This window comes from Myiozetetes cayanensis, unplaced genomic scaffold (genome assembly GCF_022539395.1).
Source record: "Myiozetetes cayanensis isolate MyiCay16 unplaced genomic scaffold, myiCay2020 scf6-25, whole genome shotgun sequence".
NCBI classification, from domain to species: Eukaryota; Metazoa; Chordata; class Aves; order Passeriformes; family Tyrannidae; genus Myiozetetes; species Myiozetetes cayanensis.
This window is the reverse complement of record NW_026087853.1, coordinates 45,672,154-45,699,399: the sequence shown is the minus strand read 5'-3', so window position 1 is coordinate 45,699,399 and position 27,246 is coordinate 45,672,154. Positions and strand designations below refer to the sequence as shown.

The 27,246-nt window shown below is 38.7% G+C and overlaps 1 protein-coding gene across 2 annotated transcripts; it reads left to right on the top strand.

Moving 5' to 3' along the window:
- The first annotated feature begins 810 nt into the window (after positions 1–810).
- TOLLIP (toll interacting protein) lies at positions 811–27,036 on the top strand. Of its 2 annotated transcripts, XM_050335510.1 has the most exons (7): positions 811–978; positions 8,192–8,341; positions 11,512–11,694; positions 12,758–12,910; positions 14,235–14,325; positions 18,134–18,154; positions 23,558–27,036. In XM_050335510.1, the coding sequence occupies exons 1-7, from the start codon at positions 946–948 to the stop codon at positions 23,770–23,772; spliced, it is 846 nt and encodes a 281-aa protein (XP_050191467.1). In that variant the 5' UTR covers positions 811–945; the 3' UTR covers positions 23,773–27,036. The 2 variants fall into 2 exon arrangements, with proteins under 2 accessions (XP_050191467.1, XP_050191468.1); XM_050335511.1 differs by lacking the exon at positions 18,134–18,154.
- The last annotated feature ends 210 nt before the right edge of the window (positions 27,037–27,246 follow it).

The following is a 27,246-nucleotide window of genomic DNA, read 5'->3' as shown; positions in this document are numbered from 1 at the left end:
CCCTGGCCATGGCAGGGGAGTTGGAACTGGGTGATCTGTAAGGTCCATTCCAACCCCTGAACATTCCGTGATTCTATGAAGTAAAAAGATGAGGTTGTTCCCATTGGAAGTATAGTGTGTGTGTGGGGGGGGGGAGAAGCAAAAAAGAATCTGGTGCTATATTTGGAGCATTCCTAATTGCACTGTTCTATTTCTAGCTGCCAAAATCCGTGCTAGAATTTTAATTAAGGGCTAAAATTATGCCGCAGATCCTGACAACAGGAAACAGCCCTAACAACGGGAAACAGTTCTGTTATTTAAACAGGCTTTGGAATAATCAGACTTTATCTCCCGAAGTGGCACTCGAATGAATATTAAAGCTGCTTTTGTTCTCACGGAAAGGGCTGCGCTTGCTCGGCAAGCTTTGGGAAACCACTGGGGCCAGGCCAGGCCAGGCTATGGGTTGTCCCCTTTCACACACGGCCCCCGTGGCCGGCAGGGAGCGGGCGGGCAGCGCCCCGCGTTCCTCAACCCACACACGCCCGGTCGCAGCGCCGCCCTGCCCGCGGGGCGCCCCGGGCGGCGGGAGCGGCGCCCCCGGCACAAGATGGCGGCCTGAGGCGCCGCTCCTGCTCCGCCGGCGCCGCAGCGCCCCCTACCGCCCGCAGCGCCCCCGCAGCGCCGCGCTCCGCTGCGGCGGCCGCAGAGCGCAACGGCGCACGCGCGAGAGGGCTCCCCGCCCTTCCCGGCGCGCGGACAGGCGCGTGCGCAGGAGGGCGCCGCTGCGCTGCCCCCGGGGCGGGGGCGGGGCCGGGACGGGCGGGTCACGTGACGCACGGCTCGCGCTGAGTGACGGGCGGCGCCGGGACCGGGATCGGCACCGGGATCGGCATCGGCACCGGGATCGGCGGCCTGGCGGGGCGTGAGGAGGACGAGGAGGAAGGGTCTCGGCCCCGGCGAGGCGCCATGGCGACCACCGTCAGCACCCAGCGGGGCCCGGTGAGTGCTGCGGGCGCGGGGCCCGCCCAGGGCCGTGTCCCGGCACCGCTCCCCGCGCGGGGCAGGCGGGGCCCGGCTTGGAGCGACCCCGCTGGGCTGCGCGGTCCGGCCCTCCCGGCCCGGCCGGAGGCCGCTCTGCGAGCGAGACTCGGTGTGTCCCGCCTTGCCCCCGCTCCGGCCGCGGCTGGGGGGAGGCAGGAAAAGCCCTCTCTTCTTCTCTGCTGGGGGGCGAGCGGAGGGAAGTCTGCCTTTCCTCCCGGCTCCCCGACGGGCTTCGGGAGAGGGCAGGGGAAGGTCTTTCCTCTCTTTGTCCAGAGGCCTTCCCGAGCAGGGAGCGGCTTAAACTAAACCGGACCTAAACCGCTTTCCCGGGGAAGCGGGGCGCAGCTCCCTGCGCTCGCGGGGCACGGTCGGGCCTCTGTCCCTGGAACCGCCGCCCAAGGGCTGGAACGACGCATCCAGTATGGGATGTAGGCGTGCGTGTTGGACGGGAGACACTGAGCAGTCGTAAAAACAATTTACAGCCTTCTGGGAGGTGGAGCTCACAGTTTATTGGGAATATGTTATTGTCTGGTTTTGCCCCGGGATAATCATGCCTCATACCGGGATGTTCCACCGTGTTCCACATCAGCTCTCGACCGATGTGCTGTTCCTGTCTGTTCCTCGTGTCCGGAAGGATCTGACAGTAATTGACAGTATGATATTGCTTTCAAGGTGAACTGAGACCTTTTTTGGACAATCAGTTTAAACGGCTGTGTTTTATTTTGTAGAAACAGCTACTCTTTTTGTTACATCTCCAGAGCCTTGTAGAAAGACCAGCGAGGTGAATTATGAAATTGCTAATCTTGAAGACCCGCGTTACTGTCTGTTGTCATAACAGTAATATTATATGATCATCAGTTTAATTCCTTAAAATGCCTTATTTGTCTGGCCTTCCAGAATAGATTAATTTTACAATGGATTGTGATGATGGTTGGAATAAAAGTTTTAGATGGAAAATTAAGGTAGAAAAGTAAATTAAGTTTTTTGTTGCTCATTATAGTATCATTAAAAGACAACTGCTGTTCTTGTTATATCTGTGGTGACTTAGGCAGTTGCTAAGCCCAAAGGTTTGATGTGTGTGTGGTTGCATCCGAATAGAATTCAGTCAATATATGACAGATTTCACTCAAAAAAGCTCAAAGTAATATAAATTCCTGAAAAATAGTCAGAGTCTGCTTAGTAGGAACTTCACTTTTAGTTATCCTTTAGTTTTATGTTTAGAGAGAGTTGGGGATATTGAGGGAATTGGTAACAAACACAGTGGTTTGATTGAAGGTGAATGGTAGTCCTGATTTGCAGAGATGTGAAATTGTGCAGATATTTCTATCCCTGAATTGGAGTGGCGTTTCTTTCTGGGAGAAGTTTTGCTTGCCTGTGGTGCTAAACACCTTGTTGGCATTGAGTGGAGTACTTTTGATGTCCGCTTGTTTCAGCTTGGTGAAACTTCCTGGGCTCAGCCAAGATTTTAGTGAGAAACCTCTTAAACATCATCTCAGACGTCATGTTTGAGTATCATAACTGCCTAGTCTTAAATTTTTCAAGGGCGTTGCATCTCAGACATAGAATGTGTTTCTTCTAGATGTCTTGTTTTACAGTTTCCCAGGTACTCCTGTATAATCTCTTGGCAGTCTTTTGTTTCCTGAACTTGACTGAAGCTGGGCAGATGGAAAGGTGTGTGATGATTTATCTTGCGCAACTTTGGCTTTCTGGATTTTGGGCTTTGGGGTTTTTTGTGATGTGTTCCTAACGTTGTGCATGCTTTTCTTCTTTGCCCACTTTAGAGGTTTGAATGTTTTCAAATGAATTAATAGATTGTGCAATATTAAGCAGCTATTCACAGCTAAGGATATTGACATGATACATGCCAGCCTTTCTTAATTTTCTCTAGAGAGGACGATAGAATTCTACTTGTGTCTATATATGCAACTGCATTACAAATGAATGGCCACTAAATGGTGCTAAAGGATTGGGAAACATTTTTTTGTTTAGTGCTGGAGAGAACAGTTCTGTCTTTCACACACTATATATAGCATCTTTTCGCACTCTGTTATTTACTATATAAATATGTAAGGGCTGCAAAATGATACCTTTTACAAGTGGGAGTATTAATAAACAGTTTGATCAGGGTTGAGGTTAAGACTGAGCCACCAAAACCTTGTATTTGTGATTCCTTGGTTAGCCTGTCATACCCAGAATTACTCTCCATTTGTCAAAATTTGTCTCCATTGTCAGATATGTCAGGTCCTTCAAAATTAGATCAAGTACCAAGCTAGGACTATGTAGATTTCTGCTCGTAATTTCCTTAACAATCACTACTCTAATGAGGTTTTGTCTTGAGACTCTTCAAAACTTTGATATCTTTTTCTACAGGCCCTGGTCAAAAGTCCCACTCCAGCTCTCTTGTAGGCCCCTTCAGGGACTGGAAGGTGCTCTGCAGTCCTCCCGGAGCCTTCTCTTCTCCAGCCTTAGACATAGATGTCATATGGACACTCTTCTATCTTTAATTTTTAACTTATGTTTGTATACCATAGTTCCCCCTGTTTATTTCATGTGAAATCTCCTCCATTTCAGTTTGACAACTGAGATCTCCTTTCTTCTTGCATTGCATCTCAGAAGAGAGCCTGGCTCTATTTTCTCAATGACCTCCTCATAGATACAGGGAAGCTGCTACAAGGTGCATTTTAAGTTTCCCCTGCTCTATACAAATCCTCAGCCTGACCTCACAAGTTTTGTGCTCCAGCCCTTTTCATGGGCCACCTTGGTGGGTCTTTGCTGGGCTCCTCGAGCTCAATACTGCTGGGTCCCAAACAGGTCGTGGTATTCCAGATGTGGTCTAATGAGTGCTGAGTAAAGGGAAACCATTGCTTTCCTCAGCCCACTGACTGGGCTCTTGTTGATGCAGTGGAGTGTGCTGTTAGGCTTCATTGCTGCCAGAGTGCTCTGCTTATCCATGTTCAGCTTGCTCTGCACCTCTATAGAAGTGCAGCCCTGCCAGTTGTTTCCCAGCCTGTACTGGTGCCAGGGATGTTTCTGTTCAAAGTACAGGACTTTGCCTATGTTGAATTTCATGAGATTCCTGCCAGTGAATTCTTCTCTCTCTAGTTGGTCCTGTCCCCAGATATATCAGTCATTTCTCCCCAAATTTGGTGTCCTCCTCAAAACTGGTAAGTACATTCTGTGTTCACCTTTGTTTGCTGAGCAAAATGTTAGACACTAAGGTAGTCTCAGTACAGACCTTTGAAAAATTTTGCTTTTGACCAACCTCCAGTGTCATTCACGTTTGAACTTTAACTTCTAATCTCAGTGCCTCAGCCAGTTTTTCATCCATTCAACCCATTTGGATTGTAATGACCCAGCTTTGATACTTTTCTGCTCTCTCCTTATTCACATACTTCAGTAATTTTATTGTAGAAGGCAGATGGCTCATTAGGCTTTTTTTTTTTTTTTAAAGTGTTGGTGAAGGCTGACTATTCCTAGTCCCTGGTGGGTTATTTTTCTTTGTGTGTCAAGAAATGTTTTCCAGAAGGACTTGCTCTATAAATTTCTTAGTGACTGAAGTGAAGCTGACCTGCCTGGGGTTCCTCAGGTCATCCTTCTTACCCTTTTGAAAGCTGAGTATGAGATTTGTCTTTCTTCAGTTATAGGACACTTCCTCTAATCTCTGTGACCTTTCAAAGATGTTAGAGATCAGCCTTGAACAAATACCAGCTCTTTCAGGACCTCTGGATGCATCTTACCTGGTACCATTTTTTTATTTAGTGTGCAAAGCTTAGAATAATAGTTCAACATTCTGTCTTGTTCCCTTTTTCTTTCTCAAAGACAGTAAAACCATTGAAAGGAGAGTGATTAGAACTTTTTTGAGCAGTTAGGTGTTTAAAGCTCTTTGATGTTTCAAAGAATTTTCATGTTAGATTTCCTTTGTAATTGCTAGTGTGGAAACCTCAGTTACGGTTCCCTGAATGCAGTGTGTCTGGGCAAATGGTTCCGTAAGTCAGGACAGGGCATTTGTGGTTGTCCTTGGCTCTGTGTTCCCTTTCCCTCCTGTTTGTAGGTACCAGTACTTGCGTGATCAGTTACTGAGTTCAGGGTTCTGGTGACTTCCCTCCGCTTCCCTTTACTTCCAAACCTTACTTCACTTTCTTCTGATCGTCCCTCTGCACTAACATACTTTGCAACTATTTGCCCTATTTAGTGTTCTGTGAGAAACGGGGGTGAAAAGACATGGGGAGGTGAGACTGAGACACCCCCGTCCTCAGTTACTTCAAATAGCTGTAGAACATCACACTGCCTTCAGTTTGAAGAAGCTGAGATGCAGTTTTTATACCTGCAGCTTTTCACTTTGAAGATCCTCAGAACTACCTTTCAGGTGGTTGTAGCACGTAGGAAAAGCGGTGTTATTCTGTTTCTAGATAATCCATATTTTTGATATGCAATGCTGTCAATAAAGTTCGTTAGGAAGTAATTATAAGCAGGCTTATTTTTTATGAATACCTGTTAAACATTTGTCTTCTGAACTGTATTCCTATCCATGTCCTATTACTAAATGGAATTCATTTGTTGTTTTGCATTTAGTGACAGAACACGTTTGAATTTCACATTCTTTCTTATGTGCCATTATGGTATAGGGAAATGCATTTGTTTTAAAGTGGTTGTGGAGTAGGATCAGTGATTCAAGTTTGTCCCATGCTCTACTTGTGTTAAAAACAAAACTGTAGTTGAAATCTGGTTATGTAACTTTGTATTTTTGATTCAGGTTTGGAGGTGGCACTTATGTGCCTGCTTTTAAATGCTTTGAGGAAGATGTAAATTGGCCTATCTCCTTACAGATAAAAAGGTTGTGATATTTGTTACCATCAATATGGAATCGACTGATAATTAGCATAAGAACATACAGAGTAGTGTATTTTCCTCATTAAGTGTCTCTCCTAGATATTTTACAGGCTATATCACCAGGACTTGTCTTCCAGATCTCAGTCAGAACTGAATGTTTAAAATCAGAGTGTATGCATCTCCTGTTCCCCCACTCTTCCTTTTGGAAGGGTTTACCACTGAGATCTCTTGAGAACTTAGATAACACTAACTGGTTTTAGTTTCTATGTGAGTCTGCTCTGCAGTTCTAGGATAAGAATGTAGCTGTGTATGAGGTAACCGAATGACCTAAAATTAGCTTAGATGCCATAAGAAAACTTTGGTCTCTTTTATGGACTGTTTTGTCCCTTTTGGACCTCAGTATAGAGACTAGTTCATTTATATTATTTTGGAACAGTATTTGGATGACTTATATAAAATAAAATCCAAAAAAGAGAAAGATACTTATGTTGAATCACTTATGTTGTGAATGACTTAAGCTTTCCAGTGTCCATGTTTAAGGGGTAGAGACAAAAGAGGCTGTCCTGTTTTCTGAGAAGTTGACAGAGGGAGCTTGCATATATGGAAATGAGATTTCTGGGCTGCAGCCATCACTTCTGCCTACGGGAAGTGTTTATGATGTCTGTTCCTAGAGATGCTAATAATACCAGATTTGAAACTTCATTTAGGACTAGGGCTGGACTAGGGGGACCTGGACTAGGGGACTTGCTGCGTTATAAGTGCCATTTCTTTGATAATTCTGGTGTCATTTCAAATCTTGCCAAAATGGATTATGTTTTATTTTTAAAACCAACCCCTTTTTAATAATATGTATTCTAATGAGAAGGCTGCTACCAGGTCATGTGTAATTTCCAGCCAAACTTAAATAAGCTTTCTTTTATTATTAACTTTTAGCTTAGTTTTCTCCCTGTCTACCCCTGTTTTTTTCTTCTCACTTTTTAAAACTAAAACTGCTGAGGATTTTAATGGGAAAATTTTAAGATACTTGTAAGCAAAACTGATTCCCCTCTCTTCCTCCCAACAGCCTGGCAGCAGGCATTCAGTGCTTCCTCCTGAGCTTTTTAGATAAACTTCCTTTCTGGCATGTGACACCTACTGTTGCCAGGATTCTGAGGCTCTCAGATAGTCATACAAAATAGTCGTGCAACATGTGATTTGGCAAGAGGTTCGATTTCTGTCTCCAAGATGCAATCTTGACATGCAAATGCTGTCTAATCTTGAAAAGATGTGTCCTCGAGGCCTGTTAACTTCTTAAGTTATGTTCTGTAGGCATGCATCTGCAAGACAGACACTTGAGTAATATTGCTTAGGATTGCAACATGAGAAATTGCATTGTCCTTTGCCTTCATGAAGTAGACAGTTCTCTGTTAAATATGTAAACAACTCTATAGGCAGTAGAAATAAGTACAGCTTAGTTATAAATTTTCTATGCCACTTTACACTTTATTTGTCTTTTAAAATTTATTATTACAGTATGTATGTTAGTTTAAAACAACTATCTCTCTAAAATGTATTAATGATAATGTTCACCAAGCATTAAAACCTAGAAAAAATCTGAGTTGTTTAAATGACAAGTAATAGGTAGAAACTTTCCCTTCTTTTACTGTAAAGCTAACAGAAAATACATGGTGAATGCTGATTCATACTGGCTCATGTGATGGAGGTCCTCTAGTAAACTTTTTGTCATGATTCATCCTCTTGGTAGACCAGATTTTTAATTTCTCCATTATTGTTTTGAGTGTGGTGGAGTTTTGTCGCCAAGGTTAGTTGCAGGCCGTCCGTGTTTAACACTGGAAAAGCATTAGGGCATCTTTACTCTATTGTGGGATTTGGTTCGTAGGAAATACTGTTTCTACAATCTGTCTCGAAGGTGACTGTGAAAGTGACCTTTTCAAATGAAAGCAGAGTGCTGTGTCTCGACACAAGAATAGTTGGATGCAATGTGAGTGAAGGAACTAGGTGCCATCAGATGTCGTATGTGAATATGATGCAAAACTTGGTAGCTTGGACATTTGTATGGATTACTTAAATGTTTAGTTGTAGAGCAGCTTTGCCTCTGTATGTCCTACTTCTTTTCAGAGGCTTATGTTGGAATTTAGTATTTTTGAAGGTGAGTATGAAAACATTCTCTACATGAGTTGGCAGTTTTGTCATCTTATTAGTTCTTTGTTCATGCTGTCAAAACTAGAGTAAATCCAGCTGAATTTGTTACACTTTGACTTATATTCTTATCTTTCTTGTTCTGAATGTGGAAGACTCACCTTTGAAGTATTTTTTCCCTTCTTCCTCTTTCTTTTTTTAGGTGTATGTTGGTGAACTTCCTCAAGATTTTCTTCGCATTACCCCAACCCAGCAGCAACAGCAGATCCAGCTGGATGCTCAGGCAGCTCAGCAGCTACAGTATGGAGGACCAATGGGTACAGTAGGAAGACTCAGCATTACTGTAGTACAGGTATAAATTGTGCCATCATTGTAAAATTAAGTAATTTTAAGTAATTAATACAATCTTTTTTGATCAGTGGCCATGACGAGATTTTGTATTGGAATTCAAATTACTAAATTACTTGTAAAGGGGAATGAATTCCTAACATTTTTGTAGCTTCATGTCTTCTGTACATCAGCATTTTGTCCAGTTTCATGTTTCATAGTTGCCTGATGCAGCAATTTCCTGTAAACCTTGCTGTTATAGCACGTAATCAAATAAACTCATGGGGGGGTTTTGCAGTGAACTGGTTTCTACAAAAACTTCTGTTAAGAAGGCTTCCTGTAGAAACACTTACTGTTGGAAGACATTAACAATTTTGAGAATATTGTAGGAAACTGTGGTTGCCTTATATATTTTTCCATAACTGTCTGCTCTGTTCCATCCCCATTTCTTCTAATGCATTTGGTGTTTTTCTCAGGACTTTCCCCAGGCTTCTTTATTGATCACAACTATACAGTCCTAGCTCTTTATTTTTTACTTCCTCTTTTCCCTTGTTACCCTTTCTTTCATGTCTTGGCAGTTCTGTATTACTGCATTTATTATGTGTAAGATTTCAGGTTTTAAAACTTGTCCATCCTAACACAATTCTGTTTACCTACATTAGCATGCCTGATGTCCTTCTTACTAACTTACTATACCTCTTTACAAGTGCTATCTTTTAATCATTCTCTAAAAACATACCAAAGAGAGATTTACCCTCAAATTTAGAACCAAGGCTGGAATAGTACACATATGGCTTCAGCTCCTGGGTGAGGTCCTTACTGGGGAGTAAACCTATATAAAGGTCTCTCAGCAAGAGAGGTACTGGTTGGTCCTTTCTGTGTTTTTCAGTGCTCCTTTGCAGCTGATATCTTTCCTTTGAAAACTGAGGGCAATGCTTTTTCAAAGTTTATTAATTCTGAAGCCTAGACACTTGGAACTCATTCATTGCACTCCTTTGCAGCACTCTTTCTAGTTCTGATGGATTTCCCAGTGTGTGTTCAGAGAAGTGGAAGACTGGAAGCCTTCAACTTTGAACAGCAGAAAAATGTTACCACTTTAGAGCTATAGTATAGTCTATTTGGTATAATTTTTTTCCAGAGCTAGGAATAGATGATTCAGGTTAAACCTCAGGCCTATAAGGAAACAAAACATTTATCAAACAATATGCCATGTGTCTCTTAACTCCCTAGCAGCTTCTGGCAAGTTGTGTGCTTCTCCATAGGTTGTTCATCTTTGACTATGTGCTTAGTCATCTTGAAAGTGCTTTTTGTCACGGGATATTGATCCAATCACCCTGAGGCAGATAAAGGGAGAGGACAGTACAGTGTTCAAGAAGTTTTGAATCTTGCTTTGAGTGGTTATGTTACAGAAACATCCAGATTCCTGTTTACATGGGTGAACTGATAGAGCTGATACTGGTTTTTATCGGATTCAGTTCTTACTTGTTTTTAGTTGCTTGGGCAGACAAGAAAAAAATCTTTATCTTGCTTAAGAATTAAAATTTAATGGCTGTTCTTAATGCCATGTCTGTAAGTAACGACTTGTCACAGAATCACAGGATAGCTGAGGTTAGAGGGGACCTCTGGAGTTTATTTAGTCCAAACCTCATCCCACCCTTAATGCCCCGCCTCCCCCACCCCCCCAGGGCCACTGCCTTAATCAAGGATTAAGGAGGATGTTTTCTACAAGGAAAGGCCGAGAGACTCATGGAACAGTCTTCAGGGAAATCTTACCTTCTTTGCTCCAAGGGAGCATTGCTTGCTTATTTCTGACTTGGTGTCCACCAAGACCTTCCACGTCCTTCTCCTCAAAGCTGATTTCCAGCCATATGGCCAAGAGTCTACCACTGTACATGTGGGTGTTCCTCCTCAGGGACAGAATGTTGCATTTTCATTTACTGAGCTTTGAAATTCCTGTCTGCACACTTCCTCCAGCCTGTCAAGGTCCTTCTGAATGGCAGTACAGCCCTGTGGTATCCCAAGAGAGATTCTGTCCCTGTCTGGGAGTTTATGCAAGAATGCTATGGAATCTTGACTGCATATTGAGACTTGGCATTCTGGATAGAAGACTTACCGCAGTATAGTTAACCTACAGAAGGTGAAAAGCTGGTTGAAGTATTTTGTATTTAAATATGTGTTGATAAATTATATCCTACTTTAATTGTTAAGTTCACATTTACATGAAACAATTTGAGACCTTTCTCATCAGCTCTAATGTACCAATTCCTGAACCAGCACATGCCCTGAAGGAGAAAAGGGCTTTCCAAGCCTGAGGCACAGCCCTTGTGATAAATGTTATGCACCTCTCAACTGTTGAGTTCTATAAACTGTCCTGTAGGTGGGAGGCTTCTTTAGGCACCGTGGTTTGTCACTTGTCTTACTATGAAAAGCACTGTAGGCTGCTTAGTACATGTCAGAGAAACAGCACGTCCAAAGAGCCCAACTTCTGCTTGGGCCCAGCTGTGCAACAGTACTCAGTGTTGTGTTCAGGATTGTCTTCAACTTGTTTTGTTCTAGTCTTCTGATGTTACAGCAGAAGTTTGTTGGATCTTTTCTGATTCTATACAACATCTGTTTTTATGGTGAAGTTAGGATTTAAGTTGTCCACTGAATTAAGTAATATCCAGTGCACACACTGAAGGTATGATCTCCTAAAGTTTACTTCAATTGAACTGCTTCTGCAGTTTGTACTTCTGTATTGTGTGATGTTCTTGAAGCTACTGGATTTTTGCATTTCATCCTTTAAAAGAACTTCAGTGAAAGAGGGCAGGGTTCCTATCTCGTTATGCTTGTGATTGTATATTGGAGAGCAGATATCTAGGGAAAACCTGAACTTTTTACTGTTTCCTTGTAATCACGTATCTTTTGCTTTATTGTGAAGCAGCTTATTTTAGCTATGGTGAAAATGTGTATTATCGACAACGGACAAGTTAAAAAGATGATCCCTTTTCAAGGTGTCCCAGACATTTAATGGTGTCATTGATTTATGTTTTAATATGAATGCTGTTTTTCTTGACTCTTTTTCCTCCTTCCTGTCTGCCACATAATTGTATCTAGTCCTTTATTCCATATTTGATTCTTATTGTGAACTAACAGTAATTACATTTTCAAGCTTATGTCAATATTATGTTCTTACTGTGTTTCTTTTCTTTTCAGGCAAAACTGGCAAAGAACTATGGAATGACGCGCATGGATCCGTATTGTCGAATACGGCTTGGCTATGCTGTGTATGAAACTCCAACAGCACATAATGGAGCCAAGAACCCCCGCTGGAACAAAGTTATTCAGTGCACTGTTCCCCCGGGTGTGGACTCTTTTTATCTAGAGATATTTGATGAGGTCAGAACTGCTATATGTTTTTTCTACCTCTCCCCATCTGCTGTTCAGACTGAGGTTTGGGTGAAGCCTTGCAAAAAAACATTGAGTTACCAATTTCTGTGTTCTCTGGGAGATGATGAAAATTTTGCAGAATGCCAAAAGCAGCAATGCACAAGGCCTTACTCTTCCCCAAGAATGTCAGAACTATTATTTTTCCTTTGGTAGCTGATAAGAGGTACCACCAGCAGAGTTGCCTGCAAAGGAAGCAAAAGATGCCTGAGTGGTATTTAAGCTCCTCTTGCCTATCAAAATACCCTACAGCCTTATATTCTGCACTCTCCCTATTAAAAATCATTGTTTGTACAATGCTGTTTTACTCAAAAATTCTTCGGTGTTACTCTAACCTAGGACGAGCTTGGAAGCTTTCCCAAACTTGGAAATGCTGAGGATAAAATTGTCAAATATAGACTGTGTGTAGTCACTAGGACTTATTAGGAGAAACTAGAGGTTACAACTGAGCCTGAAGCCTTACAGTTGGCCTGGGTTTTGCTGCCTCTCATGTAAAGCATGACACTGCAGCACCTGTGTGGTCACACAAGTGAGGCTTTTGGATGCTCTTTTGTGGACTTTGTTGGTAAGGTTCAAGTGCCTGTTTCATTGCAGCAGCAGGGATGGCAGCTCGATGCTTGCATCTGGTCTTGAATTACTGGAGTTCACAGCCTGTAGTAGTTAAGAGAAGCTGTTTTGTTCATGTAATGGCCTCTGATGTGATGTCATAAGATTCACACAGACTATGCTGATATTAGTGTGTTGTATTTCTAGAAGTGTTCTGCTTCAGGCTTTCAATTTCTTGCTATTAAATATCTGCAATCAACCTATAATCCCATTAATTAAAGGATCATTCATCCTTGTTGGAAAGGAGATGGCCAAAATATTTACTGACACTTCAGTAGTTTCAAAATGAATAAAAATTAACAAAATTAAATAGCATAAAACTGAAGTGTTAGTCAAGAGTAATTTTAAGTTGTTTGGCGAGTTTTTGTAGGACAATTAACTTGGTAATATTTTTTAAATTGTATTCCAGAGAGCCTTTTCAATGGATGACCGCATCGCTTGGACACACATAACAATTCCTGAGTCTCTGAAACAAGGAAATGTGGAAGATGAGTGGTATAGCCTGAGTGGAAGGCAAGGTGATGATAAGGAAGGAATGATTAATCTGGTTATGTCCTACACGGTAAGCCAAGTTTGAGGTTGGGAGGAGGAATGGAGAGAAACTTCTTAAGTAGTGGGAGGGAGGTGTTTTACACTGAAGTAGAAGTAGTTCTGTTTTTCCATACTGGGTGTTTGTGTGTATTAGCATTTAAAATAATTATACTTAAGTTTGGGAATAGCAGTCAAACATATTAGTTAAGGTAGTAAACACTTCTTAGTGAGATGGTAGATGAATATTTATCTTACTCTGCAATTACAAAAATTCAACTTGTTCCTGTTGTTTAGGAATACAACCAGTGCTGATACCTCTCCCTGCCCCCACTACCAATCTTAAGAAACTCTTGTCAGTTTAAAACAAAAATATTGGAAACTCTTCTCTGTCTTAGGTCTTTCTTGGATAATTTGAATAATCTTTCAGATGACATTGGTTTTTATTTCCATTCTTCTTCATTTGGTGCTACTGGTTATGAACTGCTGACTTACACAGGTCTGTTAAGCAGCTCATGGAGTGTTCTTATCTGTCACCTTTGTATTAAGTAACTGTTGGGTAATGTGTAGCATGTGCAGCCCTGAGTGCTTCTTGCTGCACTTGTACATTGTCAAGAAGTTCCAAGCTGCTGTTGAATGCCCAGCTGGGAACTCATGTTGCTCCTGTTTGAAATTCACATTCTGGCCCACATCTGAACAGTTGTTCTGTTCCCCCTAAGAAAAATAAGTTTGTAATGAACCTTGAAAATTGTCTCTACCATGAATGTACTGTACACAGAATTGGACCTTTTCATATTTTCAAGGGTAAAATTGAAATTAATTGTGGTAGTAAAAGGGAATTGTGTTAAATTGACAGTTTGTTTAAAGGACTGGTTTACCTCAGAAATAATTGATTCAAGCTAAATTTTGCTTCTAAGAGCAGTATACTGCTCTTAAAAATAAAACATAAGAATAAAATTGAGATTTTCTCTAATATTTAATTTGTGATGAGTATGTTGTATATTCATTTCACTAGAATAAGGCATGAAAGCTGATTAAACCTGTATTTTAAAATAATTTGCTTCAGTAGCAAGGTTTTAGTGACAAATTCTATCACACTCTTGCAAAAGGCTACTTTGACATGATGTGTTTTTATTGATTTACAGGCAAATTGTCACTTAAAAGATGGTAGTTCAGTTAATTTACTAGGGATTCTTTGATCTAGGTAATTTTGGACATGGATTTACAATCTAGGTAATATTGAACATGGATTTGCAATGTGATGACTTGTTTGCAAACAGTTTTAATTGATGATTTTGGGTTTTTTGCTATTTCTTTAGTTGTTCTAATCTGTTCTAATCTCTGCTCTTTGTGTCAAGTCTTTGCCAGCTGCCATGATGATGCAGCCCCAGCCAGTGGTCCTGATGCCCACTGTATATCAGCAAGGAGTTGGATATGTGCCTATAACAGGTATGTTTTCTCTCCTTGAAGACTCTGAAACTTTCAGATGAAGGGTTTTTCAGAAAAAAATACCAAATTTATCCTGTTCTCAGAATGTGCAGGAAGCTATAAATGATTTTGTCCTTGATCGCTTTTCACATGATACATTTGTGTGAGAAGAGGAAGCAAATTAGGTGTATGTCTGCTTTCAGTCTTGTACACTGTTTAAGGATGCTGCATGAGTTTGATTAAATGGATTAAAATGTCTATCAAGTTGGAACAAGTATCTTGAAGGCTTCTCTGAGTGTGTTGGACCTAGGTGAGGTCAATTAATAACTATCTAGTGGGCTGCACTCTGATACGATGTGTGCTTATTTAAATGGTGGCAATCCATATGTGAAACTGTTTGGACTCAGAAAGGTGCCCCAAATGAATTGTGTTGTCAGAACTGCAGCTTATTTAGCCCATAAAGGGATTAATTTACCTGTGGTCTTTGAAGATGCTGTGTTGGAAACTTGCTGCACCGCAGGTGAAGTGTGTAGCTCAGTGAATGAAGAATGCTAGGAAGCTCTGAGGTAGTTATGTAAGTACATCAAAACGAGCTGCAGCAGGTATTGTCAGTGCTCTTGGTTGGTTCAAAGTGACTTTTGGACTTTCAGAGAAAGGTGTGTTAATGTAGGTTTTGTAATTTTTCTGTCAAAGATGAATAGTTTAAAGTTTGTAAATAAGCTTGAATTTGCCCAACTTAGGTAACTGATAAGTAAAGTTAGTTGAGTTTGTATTTCACTTACAGGATCTTAAAATCTCTGGTTTGCTGTATGGATATGTATTCAGTAATATGTGTAATTTTTAGGGGAAATTAGAGATAAATTTACTTGTTTTCCATTTCTTTGCATACAAGTGTATGAATGAGTGGTAGAGTGCATGAGACACAATTGCAGTGCTAAAGAATGACGCAACAGTGACAAACATACATTTTATTTTTCTTTTCTAAGGCTAGGGCATGATTGAATTTAAAATTCCATTCTCTGTCAAAGCAAACCTCATCAACAGAAGATTGGAAATGTAACTTAGAAATCCTACTGCCTGTTTCATTTTTATGGATATAAGTTAGAGAAAAACATGGAAAAGTTTGGCTGCATACTTTATTCCCTGATAAAAACATGCAGTTTGCTTCATCTGAAGTGCTTTTAAGATTTTAAGTCTTGCTTGCTTTGCCAGTTAACTGCTTTGAACTTGAGTGTGCATTCTGAAGGGTGTTTCTCTTGTGGTAAACCAGACCTTTTGTGAGCTTCAGACATAGTCATCTTGTATATGGTTAAAAGATATAGTAGAAGGAGCTATAAAATAGATCAAAATGAGAATATTCATATAATATTACAAAATTTCTATGTCAGAGAGAGTATAAACAGAAGAAATGAAGCAGAGATTACTTTCAGGTTTAACTGAAAGTGGACATAGAACTCAACAGGTAAAAGTGATACAAGACCCTCAAAATTGTTTTTCAAGTACTGTGATACATCTTTTGTTCAGATCTTGATGTTCTGTAAATTTTGTATTTGTCTTGAGAGTACTTTCTACTTGCACAAGTGAATAAATAAATAATATTTTTCAAGTTATAGTAATGTCTGACATTTCAACATGTAGTAATTTGCCTTTGTGTAACAGTTTTAGGGTCTGTATGGTGGAGCATTGCCCTTCTGCCAAGATCCAGCATGTTTGTATTAATTACTGTTATAATAATCTTCTTTATTAAAAATTCTTCTGAGTGTATGACTTGTGTTTTTAAAGCATTGTGAAGTTCCACTCCTGGATTTGAACTTCCATTTTGTTCTGGGAAAGCCTGAATGTACATCCTTGACTTTATAAATGCCAGACTTTTTACAAGCCACCTTTGCCCTATATTTAATATTTTTGAAAAATTTTTTTAAATATTACTGTGCTTTGTGTTTGCTGTTCTAGAATTTCTGTGGACATCATCAAATTTTCCCAAAGCACTGTGAGTTTTAAAGCTTTGACTTACTCAACTAATCAATGACCCATTAGTAATAATTAGACTGATGTTTAGGTTTGGAGTTGTAAAGAAACTTTAATTGTGTCACACATTTAATGGCTTAATAAAAGTAATTTCAAATTACGAGGGAAACCAATAGTGCACATCTTGGAAGACATGGAATTTTTTAAAATGTTTTCTGTATACTGAACTAGTTACTCCTCCTGGACTGTAAACTCTTTCAGAAAGGTGTATGAAAACTGCTGGCCTTCCCTGCCCAACTGAATTGTTTGTATCTTCTGGGCCCACTCTGCTGGCACACTTTGTAACTCTGAACAGCATTTTATCTTCTTTTTTTTGAGACTGCTTCAAGAAGGGCAATGGTAGGACATCAGTATGTTCCAGAGGAATATGTTTACCTTCTTTACATCTTTTTAGTTAAGGTTTTTACCTACCCAGCTAAATGAGTGTAAGCAAGTGTAAGTAAGCAAGTTCTGTTTGTTTTCCTTCATAAGAGTGGAAGAGCATCACTTTCAGTTTATTATATCTGCAGTGGAGGGGATGCTGCTGTTGGATGCTAAGTCTTATCTATGATGGAAATACAGTGGGTAGACTACAATGCTTATCCAGGCAGTTTAACAGTTACTTGTTAACTGTCCAAAATAACAGGGCTTTAAAGAGAGATGATGTTAAGTCAAATTCAGGTGTTTCACAAAGGCCAAGCTGTTTTTCTGTAGCAGAAACCTTCTATTCAAAACCTGTTGTATCTAACTAACTTTCTAATTAGGCTTGGAGCAGCTAATTCCTCTCATAGCCTGTCATAGGAGCTGGGATAAACAGTAGGAGCAAGAAGTGAGTCACTGTGCTAAGCAGGTGAAGGCTGCTCATTTCCTCACATTTGGCAATAGATGTTACAGAGCTGTGATGAGAACAGAAATGGCCATAGAATATTCTTGCACCATGGTAATTAATTTCAAAAGTTTTTAAAATTGAAAACTTCTGACAAAAGCATTAGTTCCTACAAACTGTAGTTGCTACATACAATAACTATAGATGATATATTTCTAGATTATTATATGAAAACTTAAACTTGTCAGTCCTGTTGCTCTTCTAGAAGTTGAGTTTATCTACCATCTCTTCCCTTTTCTTTTCCTAAAGATTACTTAATTTAGGCTGTAAAATACTGTGATATACTGGTGCATCTTCATAGTAGTGTATCAGAGACAGTAAGCTAAAAAATGTTAGTTCCATAAGCAAACGATATTTCTTATCAGCTAAATAATCATGGGATAAATAGGAAATTTATTTGTACTTAATTTATTGACACCTGTGTGAAAAGTACCTTAAAACCCCATGTGTTTCAGGGTCCTATCAGAGTGGAGAATACCACTTTTCACTGAGGCAAGGTTGTGTGTATATGTGTATTACTCCTTTTGGTGTCCGTATTGAGTTTCATGGTTTCAGGGTTAGCTTGTGACACTATTGGTATTTATTCAGAAAACCATGAATGTATGTTGCCCTTTGTGGGCTATAAAATATAATCCCTGCTGCAAACACCTGGTGGCTTACTTATTGTGGAAACATTTCCTCTAATTATGACTTCTGTATAAACAGCACATTTAGGAAACTTGTTCAGAGTGCTGAAGCAAATTAGTTGAGAGACAGAATCCTAGCAGCATTTAGTTTTTTTAGTATTAGGTAGTTTAGGTTTTACCCAACTGCCTCAGTTTATCCAACTTTCACTGTTGGAAGCTAAATGATCAATTTCCTTTTAAAAATAGATTAATATTTCTTTCCCATGTCTTATTCCTTTCCCCTTGCCCCTTCATTTTCACCTGTCTTTAGGGCTTGAGTACTTTGCACTGGGTAAGTTTCCAAGCTCTTTTCTCACACCCATCCTCATTGACAAAGAGTCTTTGCATGAACTCACCTAAACAGCTTTATTTGTTACAGCAGACTGTATCACAAGGTATTCCACTTGGTTGTCACAATAGTACAACTTAATTCATCTTCTGGAAATTGTTAAAGCCTCTCTAACCTGTTGGAAAATCTTCAAAGACTCAGCTTCATATGCTGAGTTTAGTTTAAGCTATAATGCTTAAACTAGTTGATGATAATGGTGTTGATGGATATGATGTGATGTTATAATATTCTTCTGAAGCTGTCGTATGTCAGTAAGCTCTTTTAGGTCAGTTTTCTAGAAAAGAAATATTATTCTTGCAGCTGTTGTGCTACTGCTAAGTTTGGGGAGAACCAGGTAATGTCATGACCTTTTGTGAACTTGAAAGGAAGAATTCAGTTCTGCAATGACACTGAGAAGACAACCTGCCAGTTGCCTTCTGTTAATCTTCAAATAAGCTTTTTTTTTTTCTCCTGAAAGATAACACTTTTTTTCATCAGTGTGTATTTTTCATGCACATCTGTTTTAGATCCATGTCAACCTGACTAGAACTTTAAAGGCAAATTATATTACAGGAAATCAATTTTTCTTCAGTTTAGACTTACTTTACTGTGACGATTGATTTGGAATTGTGTGAAGATATTATGACATCATTAACTTTGATAAAACATTGGTCTTCAATCAAAAATGTTCAGAAAACTCTACAATTGCTCCTTGTGAGATATAATTTCTTGATGCTCTGAATTTCAGAAAGATGCAATACCACAACTTTTTTATTTACAGCAACATATTTAGTTTATTCAGAGCAGTGGAATTTTAGGAATTTTTGTGGGTCCATACACTTAAGTTTTCTAGTAGCTTGCAAAGAAGCAACATTTTAAAAAAATTAGAATGTCATGTATATTTTAGCACTGAGTTTTTTTCTGAAGCAAATATCAGTAAGACCTATTGTTTCTTTTAGAAAAGGTGATACTGATTCCTTCATTTAAATGAAAGAATTCATGCTGAAAAGGTTCCTGAGTTTACTCTGAAAGAGTCTATACATGGGACAGAATAATCCTGAGTTAAGAGATTAACCATAGGGCACTTGACCGAAAAAGAAACTAAAATTACAAGTGTGTAATGCCTTGTATGCAGTTAGAAAAAGTTTACCCTGTTAATTCTGCTTTGATGCTTCCATTAATGCTTCTAGCAATTGACTTGCTGTTGTTTCATGTATTGGAATGTCACTGCTTATGCCAGCATGTTTGCCATTGCCATTTCACTGAATTGGAAAACAGTGCTTCATTCTTCTGATTTATAACACTTACCTGAGGGCAACACAGGAGTCTGCAATTCCACTGGTAGTGGACTCTTATGTTGTTAGTTCCAGTTTTCACCTGTTAGTGATATGAGGTCTTTAATATGTAAAGCAGATCTTTACTGAGCATTGATGACTTTAATGACTGGGTATATATGTATTTTCTCTAAATTCTAGTGCGTAGTTCTTCAAGTTTATGCTTAAGTCTTATTATTTTGTAAATCAGAAATTATGGATGCTTTTAGCCTGAGTGCGGAACAAAAAAACCAAACCACCCCAAAGTACTCTTAAATTGGTATTTGTATAGCTTGAACATTAAGTTTCGTGAAAAGTAAGCATTTATCATGGAGGTATTTATTAAAAATCACTGTGATATACTAACTTCCATTTATATACAGTGTAGTTGTAGAAAGTATAAACTAATTCTTAAACTGTAAGAGCTGAGAAAATGGATTTTGAAAAATCATTAGTGAGAAACAATGCAGTTAAGAAATTTCTTGTGTATAAGAATTGATTATTTATATTGAAAATACTTTTTGAAGTCTGTGGAGATGTCTGGCTTCATAATTTATTTTTTTTTAAGTGAATGCAGTACGGAAACTGTGTTCTAGTCTTGATTTTTGTTTTTTGGGGCTGATAAGATACTGAAACATTATTGGTAGTCTGTAGGATGCTGTGGTGTTTGGGAAATGAGCCTTGTGTTTAATTTGGATTAAGACTTAAAGATGATCTCCTGTATGGACAGTTCCTACATAGTTTAGGCTGATTGTTGGAATGATCTTAGGGTGTTGATGATGTACTAACAATAATGGGAAGTTTGTGTTAAAGTTAAAACATAACTTCTGTTGCTCTGTTCTTTTGGGTACTTTGCACCTTTATTTTTTTGAGGCAGTGCATCTTTGTTCAGCCCTTTTAAATACAAAGATTGTTTGCAGGAGGTGTGAGGAATGAGTTGAGGTTTGTTCAAGTCATAAGAGGCAGTCTGAAATGCTGCTGGATATGGTAATTGGGGAAAGTGTATTTGCAGTGTTGGTGAGGACTGCACAGTGGTTTGCCTCTGGGGTGCACACATGGTCTGAGTTGCCATGTGTCCAGATGCGTAGTGCCAGGCAAGATTACAGGAGCCATGGTCCAAATAGCGTAAAAAAGTAGAGCTAAAGTTTAGAGTGTTGTGGAAAAGGTAGCAGATATCCTTGGTAGAGGTGTGATTCAGGTGACGGGGCAGGACATGGTTCCAGTGTGCAGGTAATACATTTATGTGATCATGACTGAGTTATCAGTATGAATCTTTTTGAATAGATGCAGCCTGTACACTCAACTTAAAGCTTCTAGGTTCCTTTTTCGCTTCTAGTAAAACTTAAGATGATTAAAAGGGGAGTTTTAAAATCAAAATTGAAGAACATTGATAAATATGGAGATGCTTACAAATCAGTAATGCATCCCTTCAGATAGGACAAAAGGAGAAGGAAAGAACTAAAAAAGAGTACATTAGGTAAAATTGTGGTTGAAATACACATAGTCAAACTGTATTCAATTACAGTACCTTGTCAGCCAGAGTTGATGCTTAGCTCATCCGACCTTGAATCTGATTTATCATGTAGCATTTTCAATGCTGATAGAAAAAAAGAGTCACAGAGATGCTAAAACATTTGTACAAGTTAAAGTGAGTTAAATGTTTCTGATTACATAGTTAGATTAAAGAAAATCATGAAGAGACAAGGTAAGTATTGAAACTGCTCCTTGCTCTTTTTTTTAGATGTCAAGTCTGAATAGAAGTACTAGTATAATATAGTTGCAATAATCACATAAGTACTTTGGTCATTATGCTGAAAGAGATGAGGCTGCAGAAAGGCATTCTTAGAAATTTTATCAGCTTTGTTATGATTTTTGAGCAGGTAGTCAGAATTCAACAGAAGAGAAGCAGCTTCTGATCTACTTCTGAGTAATACATGAAACCTGGTTTAAAAAGAGTCATATTTTGGAGGTTTATAATAGCAGTGATACAAATATTTTGTTCATGCTTTGTTTAACTTACAAAGAAGTAATCAAGGTCATAAATAGAAAGCTAAACAAGTGAACTAACAGTTATGTAAAAGAAGTTGTTAGCTGCTCAGAGAAAACCCAACCAAAACCCACAAAATCAACAACATTCTATTCCTGTGTTTAGTTATTACTGTGAATCCTAAGAAGTATGAAGTAAAACAGTGAAGTAGGTTTCTGTCAAAAGTGAGTAGACCTGCCCAAATGTGAGAGTGTTAATTACATATTAAATCCAAACTGGTTGTAAGGTTTTGAAGATCAAATGTGTAAAAAGTTGAGAGCTGTTTATTGTAAAGAAGCAGAGAACCTGGAATCATTTATGTAATTAAATTACTGAAAGGATATATGTATGTAAGGTAGTACAAAAAAAACCAGTTGGAAGGTGAGATCATAACAGGGGGAGGAAGAAAGTGGTTAGTTTTGCCCTTCTTAGGAAGGAATGCTTTTTTATGACAAAGGAGCCTTAGATTATCATTTCAGAATTTAACACTAATTGTTAAGGTGAACAGTAAGAAAATGCAGGTAAGATAACATTTATTCCCTGTCTTGCATGTCAGGGTTTTTTTACCAAATGCAGTATGTAATCTATTGCTTAATTAGTCTTGCATTCAGAGGACCGGAGGATAGCAAAGTGAAATTTCTTTTAAAAACAGTTCTGAAGTAACTGTTTATTGCATAAAATGATTAAAAGCTATGAAGACTATAATGAACTGTTTTAAACCAAGCATGTAACTAGGTAAACTTAAGGAGGAAATGATGTGGTGGGGTAGGGAAAGCTCATACCTTAAAATTTATAGGTGTATGACTATGTGAAAAAGAATGGTGTAGTATGTGTGTATCAACTTATGAGCTGCATTTGGAAAATGTTATTTGCTAAGTATTCTTTCTATTGTATGATAATCTGATACAATAAAGGTCATCTTGTGGTTGAATAGCCATTTTGAAAAGCCAATGAGCAGATAAAAGTAGGTGATTATTCACCTCCTAATGGAAAGAGACCTTTGGTGGGGTGCATCATATTTCTTAAAAAACGAATTGAGGGAAGGGGACTAATAGACAGTTTGTCAGAACAAAAGCACTTAACAGTTTTCTAAGTCTCTCTGACTGCAGCAGGTTGCAGAAGGATCTTCTTATAGTAAATAGGAAATAAAACCGTACCTTAAGGCTGGTGTTAAAGTATACGTTAAGAAAAATCTTAGCTACCACATGTTTGGTGATGATTTCTTGATTGGTTATTACTGCACATGAAGGTCTTTGAATTACTGTGGACTACTCCATAAAAACACCAGGTAAATAGTCTTTGAAACAGGGCATAGAATGCTTGAAAGCAAACAGCAGCATGATAAAGTTTTAGTGTTTGTTCTCAGTATGAGGCAGTGCTGTGTTTGTGCCTAGATGCAGGTAATTCTCCTTGCCCTACTTTAGAAACATTATGGGAGAACTACAGAAGGTAAGACACAAAGGAGTAGGATTAAGATAATAAGGGATCTGAAACTACATAGCGAAGACATGAAATACACCATTTTCAGAAGTGATAACAAATGACTCTACATGTATACTATATCTGGTTTCAGTTTTATATTAAACAATATTGCTGATGTAAAACTATTTTTTTCATCACAACATAAATACACTGGAACTAAAATATGATGAGGGGGACACAAACCACACCTTTCTGTGATAAGCTTAGTGTTTGGTTAGTGATCCGTGTGTAAACCTGGTTAATGCAAGATGTACCTAATTTTTAACAGTACCTGTTGCCATACTCTAGTTTACAACTTCTGGAATACAACTCTGGGGAGACAACCTGTTCCAGAAAAATGTTTTCCTGTTACAACAGTATAGGTATAATCTCTGCAGTCTTTTTTTTTACCCCTCCTCTGGAGTGCATGTTAAAATAAATAAATGCTGAAGTTGGTGGGTTGGGATGAGCCATGAGCTGCTCTCTTCTTCAAAATCACTGATTTTTATTTTTCCCCTCCCCTCATGTGTTTTGTGTTTTTTTTCTTCTTCTCTTTTTAATCTGCAGGGATGCCTGCAGTCTGTAATCCAGGCATGGTACCAATGGCAATACCACCACCTGCGGTCAACCCTCAGCACCTGTGTAATGAAGAGGACCTGAAATCTATCCAGGACATGTTTCCCAACATGGACAGGGAAGTAATCCGCTCAGTGCTAGAAGCTCAGAGGGGAAACAAGGATGCAGCTATCAACTCCTTACTTCAGATGACTGAAGAATCATAGATGCCCACTTCCTGCATAGTCCCCATCCTTGATGCCACTTATTTTTAACTTGCCAAGCCAGGGATTTAGCTAGAGGAAGAATTTCCCAACAGCTTTCTGTTAGCACATCTGGTGTGAAAGATTATACTCCTTTTTTCCTTGGACATTTGGATTTATCTTCTCTTTCTTTCTCAGTCTGTACATACTCAGTTTAGCTTATGTCCTACAATAGAGCAGTGAAGCATCTTTGCTATCAGCTGTGCCCTGTGTGGCTGTAACCTGGTGGGGTGGGGAGTAATGCTGCTTTGTTTCTTTCTCTCCTCCAATTCATAATCTTGCTCTTACAAAGTAACTCTATGCAGTACAGGGTTGACTACTGTTCATTAGTTGGGGAAAAAATCTTTCCAGGGAAGGTTTGCTCTTTAAACACAACTGATTTGTTAAAAGTATTTAGGTTTCAGCAAGCAACCTACTTTTGACAGAAGTTAAAAGAAAGACCCTTTTTGTCCAGTGGTGTTTAGTTGTTACTGTGATACACTCACCCCTTTCTGACTGAAGATTTTTAATTTAATAAGCTCAATTTTTTAGGTTGCGCTGTTGGTATTTGCAATGAACATCTTTTATGCAGTCTAGTCATTGGGCACCAAAGCAATGTATTTTCTGGTGTACATTTGGGGCTTTGTCCTCCCACACAGTATTTATTGTTATGTATCTGTAAAATCTTACTAGGTGACTTTTAACTCGTACAGTATGTATTGCTGTAGCAGGGAACAGGACTAAGCCCTAATGTACTCCCACAGTTAATTGCACTCTTAACTACTACTTCTGCATTCCCATGGCTACTTCAAAGGATAGGTGCAGAAGGAAGAGTTTTTATATCTGGAGAATGACTGAAGCCGTAAAGAATTATTGAAGATACTGTCTTACATTAAAAAAAGAAGAAATCTATAATCTGGTTATAAGGCTTCTTTCTTTACACCTATATTTCAGCAAAATTACTGTTTTACATTAGTGGGAAAACTATTGTATTTTTTCCTGTAATATTAAAATAAGCATGAAAAGTAGCTTCAGAATCTTCAGGCATTATAAATTGCTCAGTGACTTGTTAGACTACATTTGCTGTAGTCAATTTACTATTATGCAGATGGAAATAAAATTCTTTGTGAAAGACAATTTAACATATCTGAGTTACAGTCTGATCCTCAGAGGAAGTTGTTTGTATTTATTGTTAGTGTAATTTTTTTCAAATAAGAGTTGATTTAGGAGCTGCAGAATCTTACAGTATGCACCAGTCACAGCTGTTGGATAAATTTCTGCGGTATCTGTTTTTGTAAAGTAATGCACTTTAAATAGTATGCACCAATTAATTTTTCCAGTGATGTGCAATGTTGCTGTTTTATCTCTTTAATGGTTGATTTTAAATACTTTCTACAATAGCCATAGACCTTTATATTTTCAAGAGTTGAAATGAATGTACAGTTGAAATCTAGGCTCTTGAGTGATTCATGAGAACATTAAAGCCAGGTTTGGAATAGGGAATAATGACCCATATTCTCTTCTTCCTCATACTTTATTTCATGTCCCATGCTTCAAATATTTTCTTTACTATCTGTTGGAAAGCTGACTTTAATTTTCCCCCCCGAACCTACATTCAAGTAGCCTTTAGGTAGCACTGGCAGTAGAGCATGAATATTTATTTTTTTATCATTAAAGTTAAGTACTGAAACTTTTAAAATACAGCACCAAAAATCACCCCAGTTTCTGACCTTGTAAAACTGTCTTTTCATAATGTATGGTTTTAAATTTTGTTATGAATCCCTTGACATCTTAAATTTACCATTGAAAGCCTAAGTGTCTTTAGACATTCTCCAATTGGCTTTTGATATTCATGGCTATAGTTTTGGTGTGCTGTAGTTGTAGAATCACCACACTCTTATTTTCTAAAGTAAAATGGATGTTCTTCAAGAAACTAGTCTTGCCCCTTCTCTACAATCATGGTAAATTTGTGATTGAGTAGGTGTAGAGGCATTTGGTCTTCATAGCATAGTGTTTTATGACATCTTGACCCAAAAGGTTAAATGTTGGTAAGGATTTAATGCTTAGATACCTCCATGAAGAGTCCCTTGCTCTGACTTTTACACAGATAACATGAATTGCTAGGGATGGAACAATTCAGGGAAAATGTATATATTTAAATTTTTATATTAAAACGGTGGGATTCATAATACAGCTTTTCATAAAAGCAAGTGGTCATGGTTCAACTTAATGGCTGGTAAATTGTACTGCATCCTATTACAGCTCCATTTCAAGCCCAGAATAAACACCTTTCAGTCCTAACTGCCAGGAGGAGTAAGTGCAAGTGTTAGGCCAGGTAGGTTTATTCATAGACTGGGCTCTGAGCCTCTGAGAGAGACTCCTGTTCTTAGATTTACTTTTGGTCTGTGTTTTTTTCCTAGGCAAATGTTGTGCAAAACAGGGTACATGTATGAGTTGAAAATTGAGATATGTTGGAGCAGTGTGGCCAGTAAATGGATTTCAGTATGTTACATCATACTTAAATATTGTTCTGTGAGGGGATTTTGTCTTTTATTTAATTAAGCATTAGAGCTGAAACTCTTATGTCAAGGCATGCTACTTTCTCTTGTTAAAAAGAACAAAAATCATAAGCCTACTCAGCTGTTCAGCATACATATCCCTCCAGTCAAGCTGTTTGTTGGCAGGTTTGAATTTGAGAGAGATGAAAAAAATGCAGGGAGTGTTTAGTTATTTTAAGGTCTGTGAAATTAAGTATTCGAATGGAAAGTCTGTTTATTTAAATTAATAAATTGTTACTCATGTAGCCTTTGTTAGCCTTTGACAAAATGCTAATGGAGTAATGCTGTGTTTGATGCTGCTCCTCTGCTCAACAGCTTCAAGCAGCTTGGAGCCAAAGCCAGCTGTGTAAGACAGGCATCTGCTAAAAGTTAGTGCTCTTACTACTAGTCTGAGTCCTGCCAAGAGTTTCAACTTGCTAAAGGTAGGAACATTTTTTGTCTAGCTAGATCCTTGCAACCTCTCTACTGCTCTTTGCATCTGCTGATGGTACTGAATGTTTCCCCCCCACCCTTATAAACATTATTGCCTGTTTGGTTGATATGTAATACCGTACAGAGGATGTTTTATGCTGTAATTATTCTGAAGACATTGTTTCTCTGTATTGAGGTCCAGTGTCCAGTTATGTTTCTTGCACTCTAAAGTACATTAACTTTTTCATTCTAATTTAATAAATGTATCATCTAAATGAAAGTGTATTATGTCTCTGTTGGAAAGCACCACAGTTTGAGTCTTTGGCTGTAGACTGATCCAGAATTCAAGTATCAGTTACTGTCTTTTATTCAGTGTTGCACATTAGTTGACAAATTACGGTGGCTCTTAATGTGACCGTCTGGTGGGAATATTAACAGTAAATACTTAAAAGTATTTTAAGAGTTCCTCTCCAGGTAGATGCATCTCTGA

Coding starts and splice junctions, on each gene's coding strand:
- TOLLIP (XM_050335510.1), top strand. CDS start 946: ATGGCGACCACCGTCAGCACCCAGCGGGGCCCG. Junction 979..8,191: donor TCAGCACCCAGCGGGGCCCG/GTGAGTGCTGCG, acceptor TTCTTTTTTTAG/GTGTATGTTGGTGAACTTCC. Junction 14,326..18,133: donor TGGATATGTGCCTATAACAG/GTATGTTTTCTC, acceptor ACCTGTCTTTAG/GGCTTGAGTACTTTGCACTG.